General features: G+C 29.1%; 3 protein-coding genes and 1 long non-coding RNA gene across 10 annotated transcripts in view; 2 read left to right on the top strand and 2 right to left on the bottom strand.

Annotated features, from left to right (window-relative positions):
- Window positions 1-16839, top strand: part of LOC127070050 (protein Wnt-7b-like) — a 43995-nt gene extending 27156 nt beyond the window's left edge. For 2 of the 5 annotated variants that reach the window (XM_051007859.1, XM_051007854.1), the window contains exons 3-8: window positions 13585-13699; window positions 13863-13937; window positions 14355-14442; window positions 15780-15959; window positions 16169-16499; window positions 16604-16839. In XM_051007859.1, coding sequence (XP_050863816.1) covers window positions 13585-13699; window positions 13863-13937; window positions 14355-14442; window positions 15780-15959; window positions 16169-16499; window positions 16604-16755 — 941 coding nt within the window. In that variant the 3' untranslated portion in view covers window positions 16756-16839. The remainder of the gene's footprint in view (window positions 1-13584; window positions 13700-13862; window positions 13938-14354; window positions 14443-15779; window positions 15960-16168; window positions 16500-16603) is intronic. The other 3 variants (XM_051007856.1, XM_051007857.1, XM_051007855.1) reach the window with 3 other exon arrangements.
- Window positions 3777-8412, bottom strand: LOC127070053 (uncharacterized). 2 transcript variants are annotated; one of them, XR_007783940.1, is made up of 4 exons: window positions 8123-8412; window positions 7576-7667; window positions 6848-6910; window positions 3777-4073 (listed from the first exon to the last, which is right to left on the bottom strand). It is a non-coding gene; the product is annotated as an uncharacterized LOC127070053 (long non-coding RNA). The 2 variants fall into 2 exon arrangements; XR_007783941.1 differs by lacking the exon at window positions 3777-4073 and adding an exon at window positions 5904-6748.
- LOC127070051 (regulator of microtubule dynamics protein 1-like) lies at window positions 16826-21275 on the bottom strand. Of its 2 annotated transcripts, XM_051007861.1 has the most exons (5): window positions 20933-21275; window positions 20780-20816; window positions 20490-20696; window positions 20170-20418; window positions 16826-20061 (listed from the first exon to the last, which is right to left on the bottom strand). In XM_051007861.1, exons 2-5 carry the CDS (start codon window positions 20807-20809, stop codon window positions 19714-19716), a joined length of 834 nt encoding a protein of 277 aa, XP_050863818.1. In that variant the 5' UTR covers window positions 20810-20816; window positions 20933-21275; the 3' UTR covers window positions 16826-19713. The 2 variants fall into 2 exon arrangements, with proteins under 2 accessions (XP_050863818.1, XP_050863817.1); XM_051007860.1 differs by having other exon boundaries at window positions 20780-21234.
- A 107-nt stretch (window positions 21276-21382) lies between these two features.
- LOC127070046 (splicing factor 3A subunit 3) lies at window positions 21383-23241 on the top strand. Its single transcript, XM_051007845.1, has 2 exons — window positions 21383-21740; window positions 21847-23241. Exons 1-2 carry the CDS (start codon window positions 21528-21530, stop codon window positions 23134-23136), a joined length of 1503 nt encoding a protein of 500 aa, XP_050863802.1. The 5' UTR covers window positions 21383-21527; the 3' UTR covers window positions 23137-23241.
- The last annotated feature ends 44 nt before the right edge of the window (window positions 23242-23285 follow it).

Genomic DNA, 23285 nt, shown 5'->3' with positions numbered 1-23285 from the left:
TGCGTACGTACGTAGGTAGTAGTAGGTAGGTAGGTAGGTAGGTAGGTAGGTAGGTAGGTAGGTAGGTAGGTAGGTAGATAGGTAGGTAGGTAGGTAGGTATAGCAATTAACAAAAGTAACGATATATTGAACGATATCGTACGTATATATTTTCATAGCCTAATATGTTACACGCAAATAAATTCAAGAGATTTAGATTCGAGATATAATCGATTAATTTAAAATGACAAAGGAAATTTTTCGCGAAGAAAATAAATGATTATACTTATTCGATATAGTAATGAACGATAAGAAATAAACGATAGACTAAATCGTTTATTAGCATATATCTGATTTATGTTTATCCAAACTATACTCTCGATTTCTTTTTTAATCCCCATAACATTTGTCTAAAGTAAAACGATGCTCGACGAAAGGAGAGCTCGTGTATATCATAAATTACTTGCGACTTATGGTTGCACATATACATGCATACACCGAACAAGTACGTGAGCAAGGAACCAGTATTCGGTCTGGTCTCTCTTCTTCTTCTTCTTCTGCATATCCAACCGATGATATACACTTGGATACCAAAGAGACAAATTTCCATTTACAACTCGAACGAGTAACATCATTGAATACGATCGAAAATGTCTTGTGACATCGAGTTAACCTCTGTTGACTACACGTTAACTAACAAAGTCTCAAGCCCAATGTCGACGCTTTAACGAAGCGAAGGATTTAGATCGTATGGATCGATACATCGAAAAAGTATCTGAGGTTCTACCGTTCGAAAAGAGTCCTGCTAAATTATTATAGAGAAATAAAGTAGGTATATCGCTTGAAGAACTTGTATATTAAAATGCCTAATCAAAAATGATATTTTTCTTACCTAAGAACAAGATAAATACTACTTTACTTTCTTTTACAAAATTATTATAAAAATGGGTCACACGATCGTTGACGAAATTTGTATTTTTTTTTTTTAACTGTTCGCACAGTAGCTAATCTATTATTTCAGAAAAGATCTATAGATCGTTTATACGAGGACGAAGCTGCTGTGAAAATGTAGAATAGCATCGTTGAGAGACATGTAATAGGCATAAGTTAGACTAACACTTGCACGTCTTGACGTCAAAGGATACCCGAGTAGCTATAAATCATGTCTTCTAACGTAACGAACGTTGTAAACGAGCTCCAACCATAGATCTTAGAGTTTAACTAATGCCTAGACGACCCCCCGCAGTTCTATTCCACAACCAGCTGACTACAGGTTCCTTCTATATAGCGACCTTCTTTGCTCTATTAGGCGACGAACATTATTTCATATCAAGATCGGTGCCACCTGCCACGTAAGAACAAGACTGATCGGAAGAAGTCAGGTAAATCGTAGGTATTTTAATAACGGTATTATAAAAGCGTGTGCGTTGATTTTTAATCCTTATCACTCCAAAAGTAATTATACTACTTGCGTGTCGAGGCAACTTCTTAACAAATTTTGTGAATTTTAATTTGCTACATCTTTCTTTCTTTTATATAAAATAATATATCATTAGTTCGGTAATCCAAATATAATTTATAACTATTACTAAAAGATATTGTATGGTAGCGTTATTATTGACTGAAGTAATTAGGATTAATAAACGAATATTAACGAGTACGATTGTAATCGAGTACGAAAGAATATGTTAGATTTATCGTCCCTCTCATTGATAAATCGATTCGACAAAATATTCATTGAAGATTCTTTGAAATCAAGAAAACGAATTTCTCTCTGTGAATTCGATTGTATCTTTGATGGTGGTCCATGGAAGAGAAAGACGAAGTAACGTATAACATTACCATCGATGTTTCTCGTGTCTCCTTTCCACCCCCTCGTCTTTCTTTCCCGATTTCTCCTTTTCCCTGTTTCTTTATCTCTTTTATTTTTTTTAAAAGCTGATAAAGTGACTCTCAAGCTTTCTTCGAGATATGTAAACACACGCATACGAAATTTAACAGTCCGTTTGAAAGAATAAGAATTAAAATAAAAAACAATAAAATAAATTAAAATGACAATGTAAAACTAAATTAAAATTCTTCTCTCTAGTGTTTCTAAAACATTTCGATTGAAAACGATAAATAAAAATAAAATATTTTTATAGTTAGCGTTAATTAGTGAGACTTTGTTCTCTCGATCTTCCTACCAGTTTCGAAGTATCTTTCGTAAGCAGACTACGATCTCTCCAACCTAGTTTAAAGGAGTATACCAACTCGTTACGTATCTTTCTTCGACTCACGAACTATCGCCGACCAACGCCAGACGTCGTTTAATTTGATTTACGCGAGTAAGCACGTTATTAATCATATCGCGGCATGCTTATAACTCACGAGACGTCTTACGCGAGAGAAAACATAGGGAGTAGGACGTACTTGCACGAAAGAGAAGAACTATTATTTCTTCTATTATAAAAATATATATATATATATCAATAAATTCATGAGCACGATTTGAATTTCGATTTGAAAATCTTTAATAAGTTTTTCTAAAAAAATCATTTCATCTAATCTATCCATTTGTTTAAACATTATTAACAATGTGTAATTTAAACATATCGTTCAAATACGATTAGATTAAAATATTTTCCAAACTTATTGAAATATGTAGACATTCATCCGTAGTACTTGCGTTGTAATGATTTAGATTAATATAAACCGCAAGAAATACCGACCCTGATCTCACCTAAGTGTTTGATCTCACCACGTAAAGGTTACTGCTGTATGAAGATCCATGGAGTATGATAACATACTAATTAGTCGCATTTAATGGATCTTGTTTCAAATCGGTCGAAATTTATCGAGGAAACATCGAATTGTAATCTTGCTCTGACCTACCCAAAAAAAGCATGGATTCGTTATATCGAGTATCTATTTCAAGAGTGCTAAATAATTTATTTTGACATTATTCATTATTTTTATATATAATTTGTACATTCCGAACATGCACAAAGTATATGCATTTTTGTAATTATTACTATCTTACATTTTATTATATTCTATTGGAAAATTTACTTCGTCAATATAATTTAACATTTCATTTAATATTAAATTTGACAATTACATTTCATATTTTCAACCATTTTTATTACAATGTAATTACTGATAAATCTAAAGTCGAAGATTTGAAATTAAATTGGAAATATGAATTAAATGGGAGAATCAATCCACGCTTTTTAAATTATTTTAATATCTAATCAATAGAAAATCGACCGAATTGTCTTTTTTAAGCTTAAAATTAGGCTTAAAAATAATATAATTTTAGATTTAGAATTCTAAATAGTACTATTAAGAGAAATATGTTCTAAACATAAACAAATAAAGCATAATAATCCCAACATGCAAGAAATGTAAAATGTAAAAAATCTAAACATGTACTTTACTAATGTATAAGACAATGTATCAAACTGTTTTGCATTAGTTGCATATAGCCTTTAATTATAATTTATATGATGTGCCCATCATATAAATGTAATCATTAAATAACAGAAGACTTAAAAATAAACAGTAATAAAACTGCATTAATATGCAATTTTATTCTATGCTTGTTGATACTATTAACATAAAAAGCAAATCAAATCCATGCAATAGTTAAAGTCGTACACTTGAAACATACATTTTCAATAATTAAACGATTTATTGATAAACATATTACTCTAGTAATAAATGTTGAATTTATTACTACAATAATACTGATTATAATTATAATTGAAATGGATTAACAATTAAATATACTTATATTAAATTCAACCAACTATAATGAAAATGAATAATTAATTACGCTAATATATGACTTCAAATAACAATTCTATTATGTCAAATTTAACAAATCTAAACAATTTTAAAAATGCAACGATTTTTAAAAAATCTTTAATACATCTCAAAACTATATGAAATTATATTATTTATATAAAAAGTAATTTTAAATAATAATAACTAATATCTTGTGTTTGCTTTCAGAAATGTATATACGCGTATAATATTCTATCCAAATTTTGTAGGCACTCTTATAGACAAAATAGAAAAGAATTGATATTAGCAAATCCAATAATCATCACCTGTAACAAAAAAAAAAAAATATATTAGTCATACAATATTATAATTCAATAGCATGCAATATAGCATATATCGATCCTTATAAGATAAAATTTAAACAAGTGATCCTTATTTACGTTACAGCATATAGTGTTCGAGCAACTAAGAAATTTTAAATAGTATACTACATATAAAAATAAAAACATATATAAATATGTAATAATAAATTTAAAATATATACTAATAAAATTCATGCATATGAATTACGTTGAATAAGTTTTTTACTTAGAAATAATAAATAACATTCGATCAAAGTTAAAAGTTATAAAAACAAAAAGCAAAAATCTTTAATTACTTTATAGTCAACGATTATTAATTAAGTTTTACAATACTTGTATTATCTACTAAGTATTTCCTGCTGTAACTGAAAACTTGCATGAACGATGGGATAGTTCATTATCTCCACATTCAATAATGACGAATATGTAAATTAATGACGAACAAAATGACAACATGTTTAAATAAAATAATAACATAACAAATCATTATCAAAGAAGTTATGAGCCACTGAAAAAATGATACATTATCGATAGTTACCCTCTTGAATCATAGTTTGTGGGAGCTTCTTTTTTGCTTCGTAACCTAACGATTTCATTGAAGCATTCCTTAATTGCATGAACAAAAAAACAAAATCAAAAATAAAAGATCATATGTTTCATTAACTATCCTAATTTGTAAACCAAAATAATTCAATGATCGTGCGCATCTACACAGGCATATTTACTCAAACGCTTTTACAAGTATTCAATGTAATCGATGAAGTAATAACACTTTGCATTTAAATAATTAGAAAGTATCACAAGAAACTAGAAAATAGTACACTTATGATATATCTTATGGACTTACTCTTTTAGTTGACCATATTTACTTTGTATCTTTATTACTATTTCTATATTATACATATTTAACAAATTATATATTCTTTAGAAACTACAGGGAAGTGCAAAGTGTTAATATACATAAGACTAAGTATCTAACTATTCAAAAATCTTTGCTAATTCGAAAAATATGAATTTTTTAACAATTACAAGGACTTTTAAACTGTTCGATATTGATATTTTTTATAATGTAGAGTATCAAGAAAATATTGAAAAAAAAAAAAACAGACATGCTGAATGATTCTAAAATTTACTGAAACCTTGCACAATATTCGAAGGAAAAACTTTCCATTCCTAAGTGGGAATTACCGCATGCATCTTACCCGATCCTACCTGCTTAAAATGAAACACACAATAACACAGAAAAATATCCTACCTGCCTATCTATACCTTTATTTAACTAGTTAACTGCGTTAAACGTGTATACACGTCAATTCAAAACCTTATTTCGGTACGGTTAATGGATAAAATAAAATATTACCATTTACTAGAAAAACTTCAAATTTCAGTAAGAAGTAATAAAAATGTCATTTATATTAATAATAAAATTGCTATATATTTTATTAAAAAGAGGTTTGATTATTCTCTTTAATATATTGGTTATTTCCCATATAATGTACTGTTTTTTACAAACTAAATTGATTATTTTCCTCGATGCATAGGGTATTCCCTGATAATAATTGAAATAATATAAATAAGATGCGCAAACTATGACGATCCTTAGTAATTTCCAGTTTGTTGCAAGAACGTGATACTTATAAGATTCAAAAAAAGTTTTGCTTGCATTTTTTTTACCTATTTCCTTAGTTATTATCAAAATAAAGTAACGGATAAAGTGGTATAAAAATTAGTTAGAAAAATAATTCGTTATTGCTAAATTAAAAAGTAATTTTTCGTGTTCATGAATTTCATTACTTTGGTAGTTTAAAAATTTTTTATAACAATATCTTTTTCAACAATTTTTTATCAAATAAAAATGTAATCCTTCTTCGACTTGCTTTGTTTTTTTTATAAAATTTATAATAGGAACATTTTCTCTACGTACGACTTGTATACTCGTTATTGCTTGATTTAAATTTTGCAGCTCATAAGAAATTTTTAAGACTAAATTTTAATTAATTAATTAAGAAATTCTCTGATGGCATTAAAAAACTCGTCCTCTTTGTACCTCGAAATTGAAGAAAATTGACGATATGTTGATCCATAATAAATTGAAAATTAGATAGATTAACAAACTGTTCTAAATTGAAACTTTTGTGGATTATTATAACGATGATCATCTGCAAAAAGATTTAAAACAAATTTCGAATAAATTTATTATCACGACGAATTAATGAAAATTATGGTTTATAAAATTTATCATGTTACTTGCTAATATTTTGTTACAAAAGATGTGTACTGATTTCTTGATTATTTTCTAAAATACACTGATTCTAATACGCGACAATAATTTATTTATTACGTGATAACATTGAATTTAATTTACTGTTTAAATATAACTACAGTCTATCAAATATAAAAATAAAACTTTGTACGAACAAACATTGATTCTATAACTGATTGTTTTGCACACAATCGATACAATACACTTATTTCAAACTCCTCATAGTTGATTTAACGAATTGTAATTTAATAAACTTTTCATGAACTGTTAATTAAAAATTTTTATTAATAAACAAGCACTGCTCTTGTTTCGTCTCTAGTTTCGTTTTTTTAATTTAGCGATACAATACTAGATTTATTTAATGCTCGCGCACGATCTATAAAAAATAAACATAAAATTATTAGTATCATTGTTATAATAAAATATATTTAATAGAAAATTATTGAGGAAATGTTCAATAAGAAAATTAACTTACTTTAAATCTTCGTTGATTCTTGCACTATGAGCATCCTGCTCCAGCATGATGAAAAATGATACACTAACAAAAAAAAAGAGAAGTTAAAACATACAATAAATTATAAAAAGGAATATAACATTTATAAATTATTATATATTTCCTGTAAATCATCTGAAAAAGTAACTCATTAAATACTATATTATTCCAAATTATTAATTATAATTAATATATAAAATATTATTTAATAAAATTAATAAAAACTAAATAATTTTAAAATGTATCAAAGTATACAGATAGTATTTGCTTTGTATATTGAAAATACGTTTTAAGCAATAACGACGTCTCCGGATTTCATTATTTTGAGTTTGCTACATATGGACGTTCAATATCTAATACAAATTGTATAAATTTTCATAATAAAACAATAACTATACCAATCAAATATGTTGCAAATTACATGAAACGTACACAAATTTTTATACATTCCTATTTAATAATTAATCTACTATAATATTAATTGAATTGTGATGAAGTTGTAAATGTGTCGAAATCAAAATACGAAAGAAAATAAATTATTGCTTTCCTAGGTGTTTATATGTCAAGTGAAGATCGAATGCTCGATTGTATCGTTACGTTTTCGGCCAAAGACATTCCTGAAAATTTGTAGCTCTGTAGTTATGTAAATACCGAACGCTATCTCTTTCTATTAAGCCCTATTATATGTTCTTGAAAAGAAATAAACGTACCTATATATCGTTGTGTTGTATTACGGCTCGCGCGAACATTTCTCCCCACCTTATTCTATGCTGTTTTTACAATCTATAGAATTCCTGGTAATCTAAAAAAATGTAAACTTGATATTATTAATGGATAAAATTAAATTTGTGTGTATATATATATATATATATATATATATATATATATATATATATACACACACGTCTGTTTATATACTGTGTAAGAGCTATATTCACACGTGTGTGTGTGTGCTATGAAAATCCAATATAATAGGAAATACGATCAATGATGATTATTTAATGATAAATTATTAATTAGAGCATCGTTAAAAAACGAGAGGAGTATCGATATCACGAAAATAATAACAGAAAATTCGAAAAAGATTATAACGCAATAGTAATCTGCAATACAATCCAAGTACGATTTTATTTTCGTGAATATTTCTTAAACGCGACGATGTCCCAAGTAGCGAATATTTAAGCGTGAAAATCGCATCTTAAAGAATCGATTGGTATATAGTAATAAGTGGTATATTAGAAAAAATGAGCGAATTACTTGAATTTAATGAGAACGATACGTGTTGAGCTGATCACCACCGAAGACAAAATGGCTGTCCTGTCCACTGGCAAGTTTAGTAACTCGCGCGGCGCATGCGCGTTGCGTCATCGTATATATATTGAATATATTAATAAATATATTAATTTTCTTATTTATTATTAGAAACCAGCATACAATATAAAATTAAAAAGTAAAAAGTTGTCAAAGATTTTTTGTAATCGATATTATAAAAATATTATTACTTTTTAATTAATTAATTAAAATATCTTCCTGCCACGCACACAAGCTTGTCGTCACACATACTTAACTTTTCTGCTCCTTATCACCTAACGAATCAAAACAGATACAATTAATAAATACAAAAATTCATCCGTTTTTATTAATATAATAAAAATTGTATTAATATCTTGAAAAAATAATAATTCGTATGATTTTAATCTATATATAAGCATATTTAATAATATATATTAATAAGTTACATTTATTACTAAGAACATTATGACTCAGTAGTAGGGAATTATTGAGAAGGTTCCGTTGGTTTCTTGAAGAAGAAGAAGACAATAGTGGCGATAGAAGACAAAAGAAGTGTGGTGGGAAATAATAGCTTGGAAATTGAAATATAACGAAAGAAAAAAAGGTCTTAATTTTTATTACATATTTAGATATTACTCAGATCTATTTAATATCGTAGAAAATACTTGTTTCAACGCCAAGATAGATAGAAAATTCTTTCTCTCTCTCTCTCTCTTTTCCTCTCTTTCTCTCTCTCTCTCTCTCTCTCTCTTCCACTCTCTCTCTCTCTTTCTCTTTCTCTCTTTCTCTCTCTCTCTCTATTTATCTCGCACACGTACACACACATACACGCACGCTCGCACAAAAGAATGTATATACGATTAATACAACGAAAAAGTTTATAAAAATTATTCTCTCTATTATCATTTTCTTATATATATATATATTCACATTCATGTACAGGATTCTCTCGATGATAATATCTACAAAAAAGAACATCGAAATACTATCAGATTTATTGTATAAAATTAAAGAACATGAATTTGATTTCAAGTCGGTAATGTAGATCGTATTTACACGAAGAAAACAATATCATTTCGGTGTAGATTCCCACAATGATCTCATTTCTCAGATTTACTAAGTTCCTATTTCATTTATTAATAGTTGACATAAAGAAGACAACAAAGAGAATTCATATTTAGACAAAAATAAACATCGAAAGCGTAAGATTTTTCAAAATATTTTCTCAATTTGTTTTTTGGTATATTATTGTAATATGAGGAAATGAACATATTCGAGGTTATAATATTTGAATTCATTCTAATATCATAAGAGATATACTTTTACACAGGAATGTTAGAAAATGTAATATAATGTTTAAAAATTCAATGACAATTATATTTCAAACAAGATTAAAAATCGTTTCCTTGATGTTTTACATTCTCCCATGGATTCGATTTTCAATAATCATTCAACATAGCCGTTACACCTACTCTAACCATTCCAAGGTAAAATTCATAGTCTTGATTAATAATGTTACTTGTGCTTGAAATAGTTTTTTTCGTTCGAATATCTTTAAAAAACCTGTACACAATTTTCAATGTACATTATAAATTTTCTGTTCTCTAGTCTCTGGAACATACATACATATTATGAGATTTACGGGGAAACTCTTAATGAATCCAAATAGTAAATTAAAAAGGTTAGCTGAGAAAGAGAGAGAGAGAGAGAGAGAGAGAAAGAAAGAGAGAGAGAGAGAGAGAGAGAGAGAGAGGAGATTACGATGAGAAGAAGAACGTGTTCGCCTCTTGATGAAACCAGTTCTAGAAGGTGTGCTTGGATTTAGAATCGATTTCTTAGCACGATCTTGGCGATTTACGTCTCTTACCTATCCGTATAAAATCTCAAGCTTTTATCACAGCTACGTATAATAACTGTAACGATCGCTAATCCGAAGAAGGTTCTGTCGACGATCTCGCTAACGAAGAGAATGAAGAAAACAAAAGGAAACGAAAGAAAAGTCGAATAGAAAAATATTTGCGAAACTATTAATATGGTTAGTAGAGATTTTTATATAATAATAATGACATCGAGATATATTATAATAATAAATTTAAATAACTATCCATGTACTCTATATTAATTATAATAATAAGAAATTATATATAATAATTACTATTATTGTTATATAATACAATCTTTCTTATTATTAAAATTGAGATAATATGGATAGTAAAGACGGATATTGTTTATATTAGAAACATAAACAGATAGACATTGACTTAATCATTGATCAGACTGAAAAAAAAGAAATATATGATTTTATTATCGTATGATAAAATGTATCTGAACTTTAAGCTTCTTTCTCTCTCTCTCTCTCTCTCTCTCTCTCTCTCTCTCTCTCTCTCTCTCTCTCCTCTCTCTCTTTCTCTCTTATAGATATATGTAACCAAACAAAAAGACAATGAGAGAGGATGAAAGAAAAGAAAGAGAAAGAGAAGAGAAGGCACAGATAAATTTTTCTCACGGCGAAATAAAGATCTTGTCGGACACGAGGGGGTACAAGAAGAAACAGCCGTACGTGGTGGCAAGACACGCGTGTTTACTAAGATAACCTCGGCTTTCAACGACCGCTTCTCTTCTTCTTCTTCTTCTTCTTCTTCTTCCTCTTATTCTTTCTCCTCCTTCATCTCCTCCTTTTCTCTACGCACCCACACATTGTCGATTCGATGCTTTCAGTCGAGTCTCTTTCTCTAAATTAAAAAAAAAGATCTTGCTATAGTTTGCTTTTAACGTATGATTTTTCAAAAAATGTTAAATTTTTTGAAAGATTATTAGATGGCTATCGCTATTAAAGAAGTATCTATTTCTTGTCATTAATTATTAATTATTCTGGAGAAACTCTCAAGTATAGAATAGTTTGGTGCAAAATAGTTGTATGCGATAATGAAAAAAAAAAAAAATGTGGCTGATAGGTACCTTCCCTTCTTTCATCCTTCTCAACTAACTTTAGTCTCGATGGTTATTCGAGAATGAAAGTAACTCGAGTAGGATGAGAGAAGAAAAAAAAAAGGAGGAAGAAGAGACGTTATAACCTTCTGGTTTCAACTCGAAAGCGTTGAAAATGCTCCTTGGAAAGATCGAACTACATACCTCTTGAAGCAAAGGAATATTTTCGAAGCTGCAAAATCAACGAAAATTTGAGTTAACATCGACAATGGGAAAGAAGGAGAAAGCAAGCGAGAAAGAGAGAGAGAAAGAAAGAAGCTGACTCTCCTGCCAGATTGAATCATCTTTCGGACGTCTTTGCGATCTCTCGACCGTGATAAACTCGAAATAGAATTTTTCTCTTTGTCGAGAAAGGAACGATAATATTACAACACGTACGAAAAGAGGAACCTGAGAGGAATATTTGATTACAATGGTACGATACAATTCTTTCCTGTTTACCTTCAATAAAATCATAAATTTCAAAAAAGAAAAAAGTATGTAATAAAAATATAAAAGCGATATAAAAGCGTTAATATAGAAAACTTTCGGAAACATCAAGGAGGATTATCTTTGAACTATAAATTGTATAGAAAAACTATATGACATAGAGATAGTTACAAATTTATTATAGCTTGAAGCACATCGAGTAATTCACATTCGTAAATGAAAAACAGAGAATAGAAAGCAAAGAGACGAGTCTCGAAACGAGCTCTACGTCCTTTCGAAGCATACTAACGTGTCAGGATCGTTTCGTTCCAGTATTTTACTACCTTTACCTGCTTGCCATTCGATCCCTTCTATACCTCTTGCTTCTCTAATTAACGATGGATCAATTAACGTCTTCTCACTTTCGTAGACCCTAAGATCCCTGATGAGTAATATATATCTACAACCGTAATTTTATTTTCTCTTTTATTATCAAGATTTATTTATGTCAATCCCAAACATGTCGATAAGACATCACTTGAGAATATATTTTCTCAAACTATTTATACGTAATAATATTATATGTCGATTGTTGATCTTAAGATTACACGACTAAATCTTGTTTTTCTTCTTCTTTCAGACAACTTAACTCTAAATCATTTTTTTCTTAGAATTACCATTGGACAATATGCTAAAAGATCGCCTAACAGCTTTATTTGCAACCCCTTTTTCTCTCGAGTATACATACGTACATACATACTCGTTCACTCGAAAGTACGCAGTTAGGATGTTAAGGACGTGTCGTAAACGGACCTCTTTGTCTTTAGAAAAACGAAAGCGAAAAGAGAGAATTGGAGAGAAAGACACGTGCATATATTTATTTGTACCGTATCCACTTCGTGTTCTACGCTCGAGCATGCCGTGAATTATGACTTTTCGCGACTAACAAACGCTTCTCCTCTCGTTCGAACATGCGTAGGAAGATTTCTTCTTCTCTCTCTCTCTCTCTCTCTCTCTCTCTCTCTCTCTCACATACATTTGTAATTATCGTTAACCGGATCTCTCTCTCTCTCTCTCTCTCTCTCTCTCTCTCTCTCTCTCTCTCTCTCTCTCCTTCTTCTATTTTACAGAGCAACATTCGATATAACTCGATTCGTTTCATCGTCGTCATCATCGAATCACATTAAAATCTTCTAATTCGCTTTTATTAACGCTCGATAAACGTCGAAGTGATATCTTAGCTTTGAATTCGAAAGTGGTTGATGTCTGTCACGGCAGCAAACCGTAAATGTGAATCGAGTCTGACATATACGAGAGAAAGAGAGAGAAAGAAAGAGAGAAAAAGAGAGAGAAAGATAAGTTGCGTAGGTGTCGGTTATGATGATGAAAAGAGAAGGAAAAAGGGAAAGAAGAAAAGATTGAAAGCGACGGAACGAAGGCACGGTATAACTCTCATTCAACGTGGCAAACGAGTTGAAGGTGCTCTCTCAGAGAGTAATTAATCGCACACAAGTGCGAAATATCTTATGTGGAAATTAAAATGTGCTAACTCTCTTTAACGTGGGCGTTTATAACGATCGTTTTCTCACTATTACTATTATATATTCTTCAATTTTCGTTTAAATTATTTCCTTAAAAAAAGGAGAAAAACATTTATATATATATATAATATGATACTTATAATATATAGGAATACATTTTGTAATGGGAGCATAATGAAATTTTTAAATGAAAAAAATATATATACTGTTATATTAATCCAAACTTTTATGTTGAATTCCGTTCGACATAAATTTTTTCAAGAGATATTCCTATGTCTATGAGTGTGACTCGACATTTATTTTTAGTATTTTAAAAATTCTTAAACATACAAATCTTTAATGAAAAAAAAAAAGAAAATTTGAAAAAATGAAGAGAAAAACATAATAATAAAAATATAAATGAATGTAAAAATTGAAAAAAATGTATAATGTGTATTATTTTTTAATAATCGTCATTATTTTGATATATCGTCAATATATGTGTTCCAGGAAGCAGAGAAGCAGCTTTCACGTACGCGATAAGCTCGGCTGGAGTTACATACGCGGTAACCGCAGCTTGCAGTCGCGGCAATATCACGGCTTGCGGTTGCGAACCGGCTATAAGGTAAACCGACGACTTGGTAGGCTCTTGCTGTCGTTCCTTGCGAACATATTAACGAGATTACCTATGTTACTTCTTTTCTTCTCTTTCTACCTAGTTTCATTATATACATACCTTTGATTAAAAAGGAAAATAGACGAATATATAATTAGTGTCTTTCGTTTAGCAGGACGAGAAAGGAATTACCTCCGAATGGTTGGGAATGGGGAGGTTGCAGTGCAGATGTCACTTATGGAATGAGGTAGGCGAATTAATTCAAATCATTTTACGTTTTATTATGATCTCTACCTATGCATATCTTATATATCTTATATACATATGTATGTATATACGTATGTATGTAAGTATGTATGTATGTATGTATGTATGTATGTATGTATGTATGTACGTTTGTATGTATGTTTGTATGTATGTATGTATATATGTATGTATGTATGTATGTATGTATGTATTAGATCTACCAAAAAGATGTTTCTTCATTTATTAATATTTAATTTCTTTGTAATTCTGTTTTGATACCTGTCTCTATGAAAAATTATATAATACTGAATTTAACTTATATATTTAAAAAGTATTTCTGTGATCATTTCTATTACATATTTTTCGATAGATCTAATCATTTTAATAATAGAATTTTAACATTGCAATTTAATGACAGGTTCGCACGTAGGTTCCTAGATGCAAGAGAGATCGAAGGTGATGCTAGAAGTCTGATGAATCTTCATAACAATAAAGCTGGAAGGAAAGTGAGTAAATTATAGCAGATGCTTTTTTGCAATAGACGAAATATATGTATTTTAATATGTATATATATAAAATCTAGGTTTTCTTAGAGATTTTTGTCTTACAGAGTTATAGTGATTAAAATGTGTATACACACACATATACATACTCATTTTAGCTGACAAAAATCTGTAAGAAAACGTAGGTTTGATAATGAACTTGTCGTTCGTTTGAAAAGATTAACGATAATGGTAGATCTCGATCGATGAAAGATTTACAATGGCTTGACAAGATAATAATCTTAGTAATGAGGCTTACGTTTATTTGCGTCCTTATTTAACACGATCTACAGACACTCATAGATCTTGATTTATCGAGCAATAACTTGTACGAACGGTCAATCATTGAGAAAATTCCACATATATATGTACTTTTATATGTATGTACATATGTAACTATATATTAAGTCTATTAAAAAGTTTCGTTTTACATCGTAAATAAGTTTTTACATTTCGACGTTATTTAATAGCAAAAATTTCTATTAAAATGAGATGCAATTAAATCGATATAAATGCAAATTACACATTTTGAAAATTTACTTATCCATTCCTTTTTAGGTTCGTAACCGAACGAAACTTATATTTCTTTAGAAAGATCTAATACAATAGAATAGGTATACACACACACACACACACTTACCTGGGTACGAAATAAATACACAGTAAGAAAAGTAAAGAAAACATAAAAGTGAAAATAAGAAAATATAATAAAAGAAAATATTGTATAAGAAAAATCAATAACGATGCAGAACGAAAGCCGATCGAAGAATTCAATCTTATTGAAATAAAATCCCTTGGTCCTTCTATTTACAGCTTCTAACTTAATCTTTACAAAACCTTACAAACTTACCTCACTAAAGTTTTAGCTTATTGAAACTTTTACAATAGCTACACATTTACGAAAGTTTTTCAATACCTGCATACTTGCTAAACCTTTTACAATAAAACGGTTAACATTATAACGATACATAAGATGTATTTATTACGGTACTTAATTACGGTACTTATCGTACCGTAATTATCGTACCTAGCTTAAGCTACTTGTTATGAAAGTCAACAATCGCAGTAAATTTGACCCTTGCAATTGTAAAGTTGTAAGACCCTTTTCTATATTCGATAATCCTATAAGAATATTAAAAATACTTTATAATTTGTAAGTAACCGAGATAAAATTAGCCGTAAGGAAATAAATAAATAAAGCTATTAGAAAAAATCTAAGAAAAAAATTATCTAACGAAAAAGCTGAAAAAGAAATTTACCAATAAAAATAACTAATAGTAATATTTGTTGCAATCTTTTAGATCGTGAAAGCTCTTCTTCAAACAGAATGTAAATGCCACGGAGTATCTGGTTCCTGTACCGTGAAAACTTGTTGGAGAACATTACCCAGTTTTCGTCAGATCGGTGATGCTCTTATGAAAAAGTATTATCGAGCTAAGGCGGTCGTTGCTATCACGCCTCCACCACCGCCCACAATCCAAGTAATGATCGAAGACATTCTTCATCGTAATTTCAATGAAAATTTATCGCATCTCTCATACCTAGGATCGATTAAAATCTATTTATATGCGCGTATTCAAAGATTCTTTTCTTTTACTATACCATATTTATCAAGAACATTAAAAGAAAATAAACTAAGAAAAACAATGATAAGACGCATATGATATATCAAAATGATGACTTTTTCTAGAGTTCTGAGAGCATATCACACTCGACTACAGCAGAAATAACACCTATTCTTGGTAACGATGCAAAAACTCAAGGGAAACCAACTGATTTTATAAAATCTCATCGTGATCGACAATCTTCAAAAAAAATGAACAGCGGTGTTAAACCAAGGAGAGCACACTTGGTATTAAAAAGAAGTAAAGTTAATACCGGCGGAAGTATGATGGGATCGAAAAGAATTCCAAAAAGAAGCGAACTGGTCTTTCTTCAACCCTCGCCGAATTATTGCGAGCCGGATTTAGCTTTGGGTAGTTTGGGTACACAAGGCAGATATTGTAATCGAACGAGTAAAGGTAGATTAGAGAGAGGAATCTCTCAATATTTTCATGAAATGTTTGATGACTTTGATACACATTGTATAAGCTCATTGTATAGGAATTTGTATTTTATTTTTTAGGAACCGATGGATGTGATTTGATGTGCTGTGGTCGTGGTTATAACACGCATCAATTTACTAGAACTTGGCAGTGTAGATGTAAATTTCATTGGTGCTGTCATGTACATTGTGACACGTGTACCGAACGTACGGAAGAATACACTTGCAAATGATGTAAATATTTACTTCTCGAGACAAAATTTTCCTTATGTAAGTGTGTTACAGAAAAATATTGAACAAATATCGAGTGATCGATGATATTGCATTTTATTGTCGTTCAGGTAATCTCTCTGATACATTATATAGCCTAATCATTGAAATCCTCGCAAAAAAAAATATACAAGTGAGATTTACATGTATAGGTACATTAACTAAAAATTAGTTTAAGAAAATTTACAAAAAGATTTACTGATGAAATAGAACTTAGTTCTCTAGCACTATGTGGTTGTATCTTCTCAAACTCAATCTTAGAACAATATCGCATCATTTTATTGCAGTATAATTGAGCTAAGAAATGTTACAATTTTTAAATGTTATTATATTAGGAATGAAAATTAGACATCTCTCTCTTTTTCTCTTTCTTACTCTTAGATACATCGCATAAATTATTATTTATTTTTTATTATAGATGGACTATACTCATGTGTGCGTGTGCGTGTGTATGCGTGTTTGTGTATAATTATATGTGTACATACACTTATAATTAATGTACTTACCAATTACTAAATTTCTCTATGTATTTGTGACACACAGACATTGTCATATGATTTTATTGAAGCTTTTACCATGATTGTAAAACATTAAAAGGTTCAATAAACTAATAAATTAAATTAGAAATGTCGGGTATATACCCGTACGTAAATAGGACGTATACCTGGAACAAATACGTATACCTGAAAAAGCCAGTTAAATAGAAAAATCTTTTACACATTGCCGAATCTATTCCTGTGGTGGGGAAAACCAATATATAAATGGGTAAATTTTCTTCAGCCATTTACCAGTCATTCTCAAATTTTCAACTGAGACACATCGTGCCAGGTTCATACTTTGGTTTCTTCTGTCAAATAGTATATTCCAGTTTATCTAATATACTACGATAATAGTACGCTACATAGTTTCCGTGAAAAAAGAAGTAAACGTAAGTACGATTGAATTTTTTCTAATAGTGAAATTAATTTTTTAATCATTCTAAATATTCCAATTTTTTCTACAATTTCAAATGTAATAAATAAACAAATCGTGTGTGATCGTGATTAATATTTAATTGAAAATTGTGATTGATACATGTAAATTTATTTAATATAATAACTTAACGATACACTTATTTCTTTTTATAAATATAATCAAATAATATTTAAAAATAAATTTTTAAATAATACTTTGATACTAATTGCAAAAATAAGTCGCGATCGTGTGAATTAAACTACATTAAACTACATTAAAATAATACATTTGAAAGAATAAATATCAGTATAGTTCCAAGAGTGGTATATCCATTTTTGTAAAACTTGAGTGCATCGTCAATTTAATTATTAAATAGTTTTAAATTTAAAGAACAAATAGAAAATTTTGAAGAGTATTTAATTTCTATATTACAAATAACTTATCTAATTTCTTAATGAGAACAACAGTATTGTTTATTTGTTTTTAATTAATATGCATTTATATTAATTGTATATATACATATATATAATTATATAATAAATTATAATACATGTAATAATTATCAATCTTATCACCAAAAATATTTGAAAATCTAACTATATCTATAACATATGATTCACCCGGAAATACTCTATTATTATTATTATTATTAAATTTATTTCGTGTATCCAATATAAAGTAAATAATTTAATATAAAAATAACTTTTTTCTGTACAGATATATCAATTATCAAACATGAACAGAATATTGGCGGACTATCCTCTCCTACCAAACAACGAGGATGAATATCAAGAAGAAATTTTACAATTAACGCTACCACGACTACCGTCGAATTATATGTGGTTAGCGGTTCTTTGTACTTGCAGCAGACACCAAGTACACTTTCCAGTACCAATTGAACATCCGATTCATCACGTTGGCCCTAGCTATGTCAGCATTAATGATAGATTACCTATCGAATCTGATCTACCGATTAGACTAGAAGAAAGAGAGCCAGATGCTGTAAGACGAGAGTACCGACGGAGACGATACTTTCAACATATAGAATTCCAACAAAAAGAACAGGAACAAATAGAACGAAGAAGACGACAGTTCAGATATTTACAAGTTGCAGCACAACAAGTTGTAAACCGATATGAACAAAGGCAAAGAGAAGAAAATGAAGAACAATTAAATCCAGCACCCGTGGAAGCAATTCCAGGAGAAGTAAATTGGGCGGAAGCAGTCCTACTGCAAGAAAATCTGGAAAGACGAATAGAGCCAATGAACCAACAAATTAATGACAATGATAATTTAGATTTTGTAGATCGCTAAAATAAAATTTATATAAACAAAAAAAAATCAGAGAATTACGATTAATTTAAAATAATTAATAGATACCATAAATTTTAATTAATTATATAACGAATGAAGAAAGTGAAAGAGAGAAAGAATGAGAAAATGTGAGAGAGAGAAAGAGAGAATGATAGAACGCAGTAAATTCATGTATAAAATTAATCATTTTTTTTTCTTTTCAACATTTCTAATAATTTATTCTTTCAGTATTATAAAAAAAAAAGTTAGTAAAAGTGTAATGTAATAACTTTCTGTATTATATTTTATACATGATTTTACAACGAATTTTATAGTAAATGCATATAAAAAATAACTTATATAGTATATATAGCAACGTATTAATATTGTAAACCAACATCGTAATAAATTCAATCTATGTGTTCCTTTTATATGAATGTATATATGTTTCTTTTCTTCGTACTTTATACTTTAAATATAATAAAATATTAAGTTTAAATTTGATTAAATATTTGTACCTATCAACAAATACTTTTGATATTGCACATACATAAAAATCTTTATACAATCTATAAAACCCACTTTTATAACTCCAATCTGAACAAAATAAAGCACTTGTGTGCATTAAATATAACTTGTGCATTTAAGCATTAAGAAAAATATGTTAAGAAACTTTAGAAAGCGTTCAACATTTCTTGTGCTTCTTTCTTAGCTTGAACATCTTCGTGATTTGTAGTCGGATATTCTGTTGTCAATTTTAAGTATCTAAGAGCATCTTCTTTTCTACCTAATTTTAAATAAGTTTTTGCAAGCATAAGTAAATTATAACTATAAAAATTAGGACTCGTTTCTTCTGCCTTTTCAAAATATGTTAATGCCTCTTCGAAGGATGAATTTGGAGGTTCTTCAAATACTAATGTTGCAATTTTTCTTTGATACCATGCTAAATCAGATACTTGGTAACACCAACTGCCAAGCATATACAAAGTAGTAGCGTCCTTTGGATTTAATTCTATTGCCCTCTATGATAAAAAAAAAATAATAAATAAAAAGAAAAAAAAAATTCTATAATGAAAAAAAGGAAATCTATATAATGCATTATTAAGATAGATGAAACATAAGTATCATACAAGCATATGCTTTTTAATGCTGTATAATTGTTGTATTCTCGACTTCATGCCTTCCATAGCACTTTTACTGTCAAGTAATATTGACATCCATTTTTGTACAGCATAATGATCTTCTTTGATACTCATTGCAGTTTGTATAAAATTATAAGCTTCTAGAATCATTTTTTTTGCTTCTGATTCATTAGCTGTCTTTGATAAATTATATAAAACCCTACTCAGACGCCATAGAATTTCTACATCCTTATTATCCTAGATATAGAAGAAATAAATAATATTTCATTAAAAATATCAAAGAGCATTTGATAGATAATAATTTATACCTTGTAATTCGATAAATGTTTATATAATTGTTTATATAAACCTTGCTCAAACAAAACATCTGCCGTTATAATATAGCTTTCTTTCATAGCAATTTCCTTTGCTTCATTATTGTTCTCTTTCTCTTTCTCTTTCGTGGATTGAAAAGTCCACAGACCCATCATAGTGGGTACTACATAAACCAGTTTATTAAAGTTACATTTCTGATTCTGTTAATAACCAAAAGTCACAAACATTAGTTATCAAAAATCATTCCTATTTCGTCTTTAGATAAAAATAGTTATTCGATTACCGTTTGTACTACTAAAGCAACTTTGCACATATTCAACCTTTGACATATTTTGATAGAGGTCATGAAACGAAACATTTTCGACAACATTGTCAAATGTCAGCAAATAAATTCACATAAAAATTATCAAACACATGTAATATATTCTTTACTTACTTATATATATATATACATTATATTTTAAAAACTAGACAAAAGAAAGAAACATCACGAAAGATCAACTACACATAGAAATAGCATAAATCACTCCTACTTGTTCCTACTTAGAGATTAGAGTGATTAAGTATAAACAGTGTCATGGAAATAAACGACAATTTTGTAACAAAAGTGAAAGATAAATGTCAGTATATATGAGCCAACACATATAAACAGTAAATAGAAAAAAACAACGCCCCCTGGTACCTTGTATATCAACTCTACTTGGCATTTATTTAAAGAATATATAATATATATTTAGTACTATAATATGTTTTATTTATATATAAATAATAGTAATTTTTTGTATGGATATGTAACATGTGAAGTTATAACAATAGCAGGTTGACAATATAGATATCTAATATCGATATAGAGAGTGTTCGTATCGCAACGATACTATAGCTAACTTCAATATGCAAGTATCGATCTACTCAATGATATCTCTTGTGTGTATAAATTGAAATTTAGATTAAAGAAAAAAAATTTATATTAAAGAAATATTTATTATATATATATATAATCGATAATATAATCTTTAAGTTTAAAATATACAATGGAAACTATATTAGAACAACAACGACGTTATCATGAAGAAAGAGAACGTTTGATGGACGCTATGGTGAAGGAAATGCTTTATAAAAAGCCAGGGCATCGTGAAAATATAAATTCTGAACATAGATTAAAGATGTTGTTAGATCAGTATATGGATAGTACTGCAAATTTACAAGATTTGTACGAAGATAAAGATGGTCAAAGAAAAGAGGAGGTAAGAGGTTATTTTTTTTCTTTCTTTTTTTTTTGTTTTTGTTTAAATATATGTATGTCTCTATAGACTAGTAATCTCTTTTTAATAATTTTTATACAATTTCCAGGTACAAGCACTTTCAGGTCCTAATGAATTCTCAGAATTTTATTCTCGCTTAAAATCTATTAAAGAATTCTATCGTAGACATCCAAATGAAATTAGTGTACCCATGTCTGTTGAATTTGAAGAATTAGCCAAAATGAGAGAAAATCCTACAGAGGAATTATCTAATCTTGTAGAGTTTACTGACGAAGAAGGTTATGGAAAATATTTAGATCTTCATGAATGTTATGAAAAATATATTAATCTCAAAGGAATTGAAAAGGTTGATTACATCACTTATTTGTCTACGTTTGATCACTTATTTGATATTCCAAGAGAAAGAAAAAATGCTGAATACACCAGATATGTCGAAGCTCTTTTATCATATTTGGTTGATTATTTAAGCAGAGTTAGACCTTTGCTGGACATAAATGCAGAAATTGAGGAAGCTAACAAAGATTATGAAACACAGTGGGAAAATAATACTTTTCCAGGATGGCCAAAGGAAACTGGAAGTGCTTTGACACACGTTGGAGCTCATTTGGAACTATCTGCTTTTTCATCTTGGGAAGAACTTGCATCCCTTGGATTAGATAGATTAAAATCTGCATTAATGGCTTTAGGCTTAAAATGCGGAGGTACTTTAGAAGAAAGAGCCCAAAGACTTTTTAGTACAAAGGGTGAAGCTTCTCTTGATCCTAATTTATTAGCTAAAAATAAAAACAGAAAGTCTGGTAAAGGAAAAGATACTGAGAAACAGAAAGAGATTGCAAGGTTAGAATCTCATGTTTATAGACTCGCTGAATTGGTATCTAGTCAAAGAGTAGCTACAAAAGAAAATGTACAAAGGAAACAGGCTAGAACAGAAGGTGAACGAGGTGATTCGGATGCAGAAGCAAGTGCAAGCGAATCCGAAGAAGAAGATGATAATGAAGTACCTTATAATCCTAAAAACTTACCTCTTGGATGGGACGGTAAACCTATACCATATTGGTTATATAAACTACATGGTCTTAATATTAGTTACAATTGTGAAATCTGTGGAAATTTCACGTATAAAGGACCAAAAGCTTTTCAAAGACATTTTGCAGAATGGAGGCATGCTCATGGTATGCGTTGTCTTGGTATTCCAAATACCGCACATTTTGCTAATGTAACTCAAATAGAAGATGCTCTTGCTTTGTGGGAAAAACTTAAAACGCAAAAACAAGCTGAACGGTGGCAACCAGAACAAGAAGAAGAATTCGAAGATTCGCTTGGCAATGTGGTCAATCGTAAAACTTATGAAGATCTTAAAAGACAAGGCTTGCTATAAAACATCAAAGTAGAAGTTTATATAATTAATATTATCTATATAAAAAGAAGGTTTGCACATAATCGATAAAATAAGTTTAATAAAAAATATGATATACAAACTAAATTGTTTAATATAATATGGTGTATCGTTTGTAAGCCATTGTTTAT

The sequence above is a fragment of the Vespula vulgaris genome, chromosome 17 (assembly GCF_905475345.1).
Source record: "Vespula vulgaris chromosome 17, iyVesVulg1.1, whole genome shotgun sequence".
In the NCBI taxonomy this organism is placed as follows: Eukaryota; Metazoa; Arthropoda; class Insecta; order Hymenoptera; family Vespidae; genus Vespula; species Vespula vulgaris.
Note: the sequence above shows the minus strand (reverse complement) of the source record. Positions and strands in the feature narration are given on the sequence as shown.

What these genes read in the sequence shown, in the direction of transcription:
- LOC127070046 (XM_051007845.1), top strand. Translation starts at nt 21,528, where the DNA reads ATGGAAACTATATTAGAACAACAACGACGTTATCATGAAGAAAGAGAA. An exon ending in ATGGTCAAAGAAAAGAGGAG is followed by an intron (nt 21,741 to 21,846) that starts GTAAGAGGTTAT and finishes TACAATTTCCAG; the next exon opens with GTACAAGCACTTTCAGGTCC.
- LOC127070051 (XM_051007860.1), bottom strand. Translation starts at nt 20,866, where the DNA reads ATGTTGTCGAAAATGTTTCGTTTCATGACCTCTATCAAAATATGTCAA. An exon ending in TTGCTTTAGTAGTACAAACG is followed by an intron (nt 20,697 to 20,779) that starts GTAATCGAATAA and finishes GGTTATTAACAG; the next exon opens with AATCAGAAATGTAACTTTAA. An exon ending in AACATTTATCGAATTACAAG is followed by an intron (nt 20,419 to 20,489) that starts GTATAAATTATT and finishes TTCTATATCTAG; the next exon opens with GATAATAAGGATGTAGAAAT.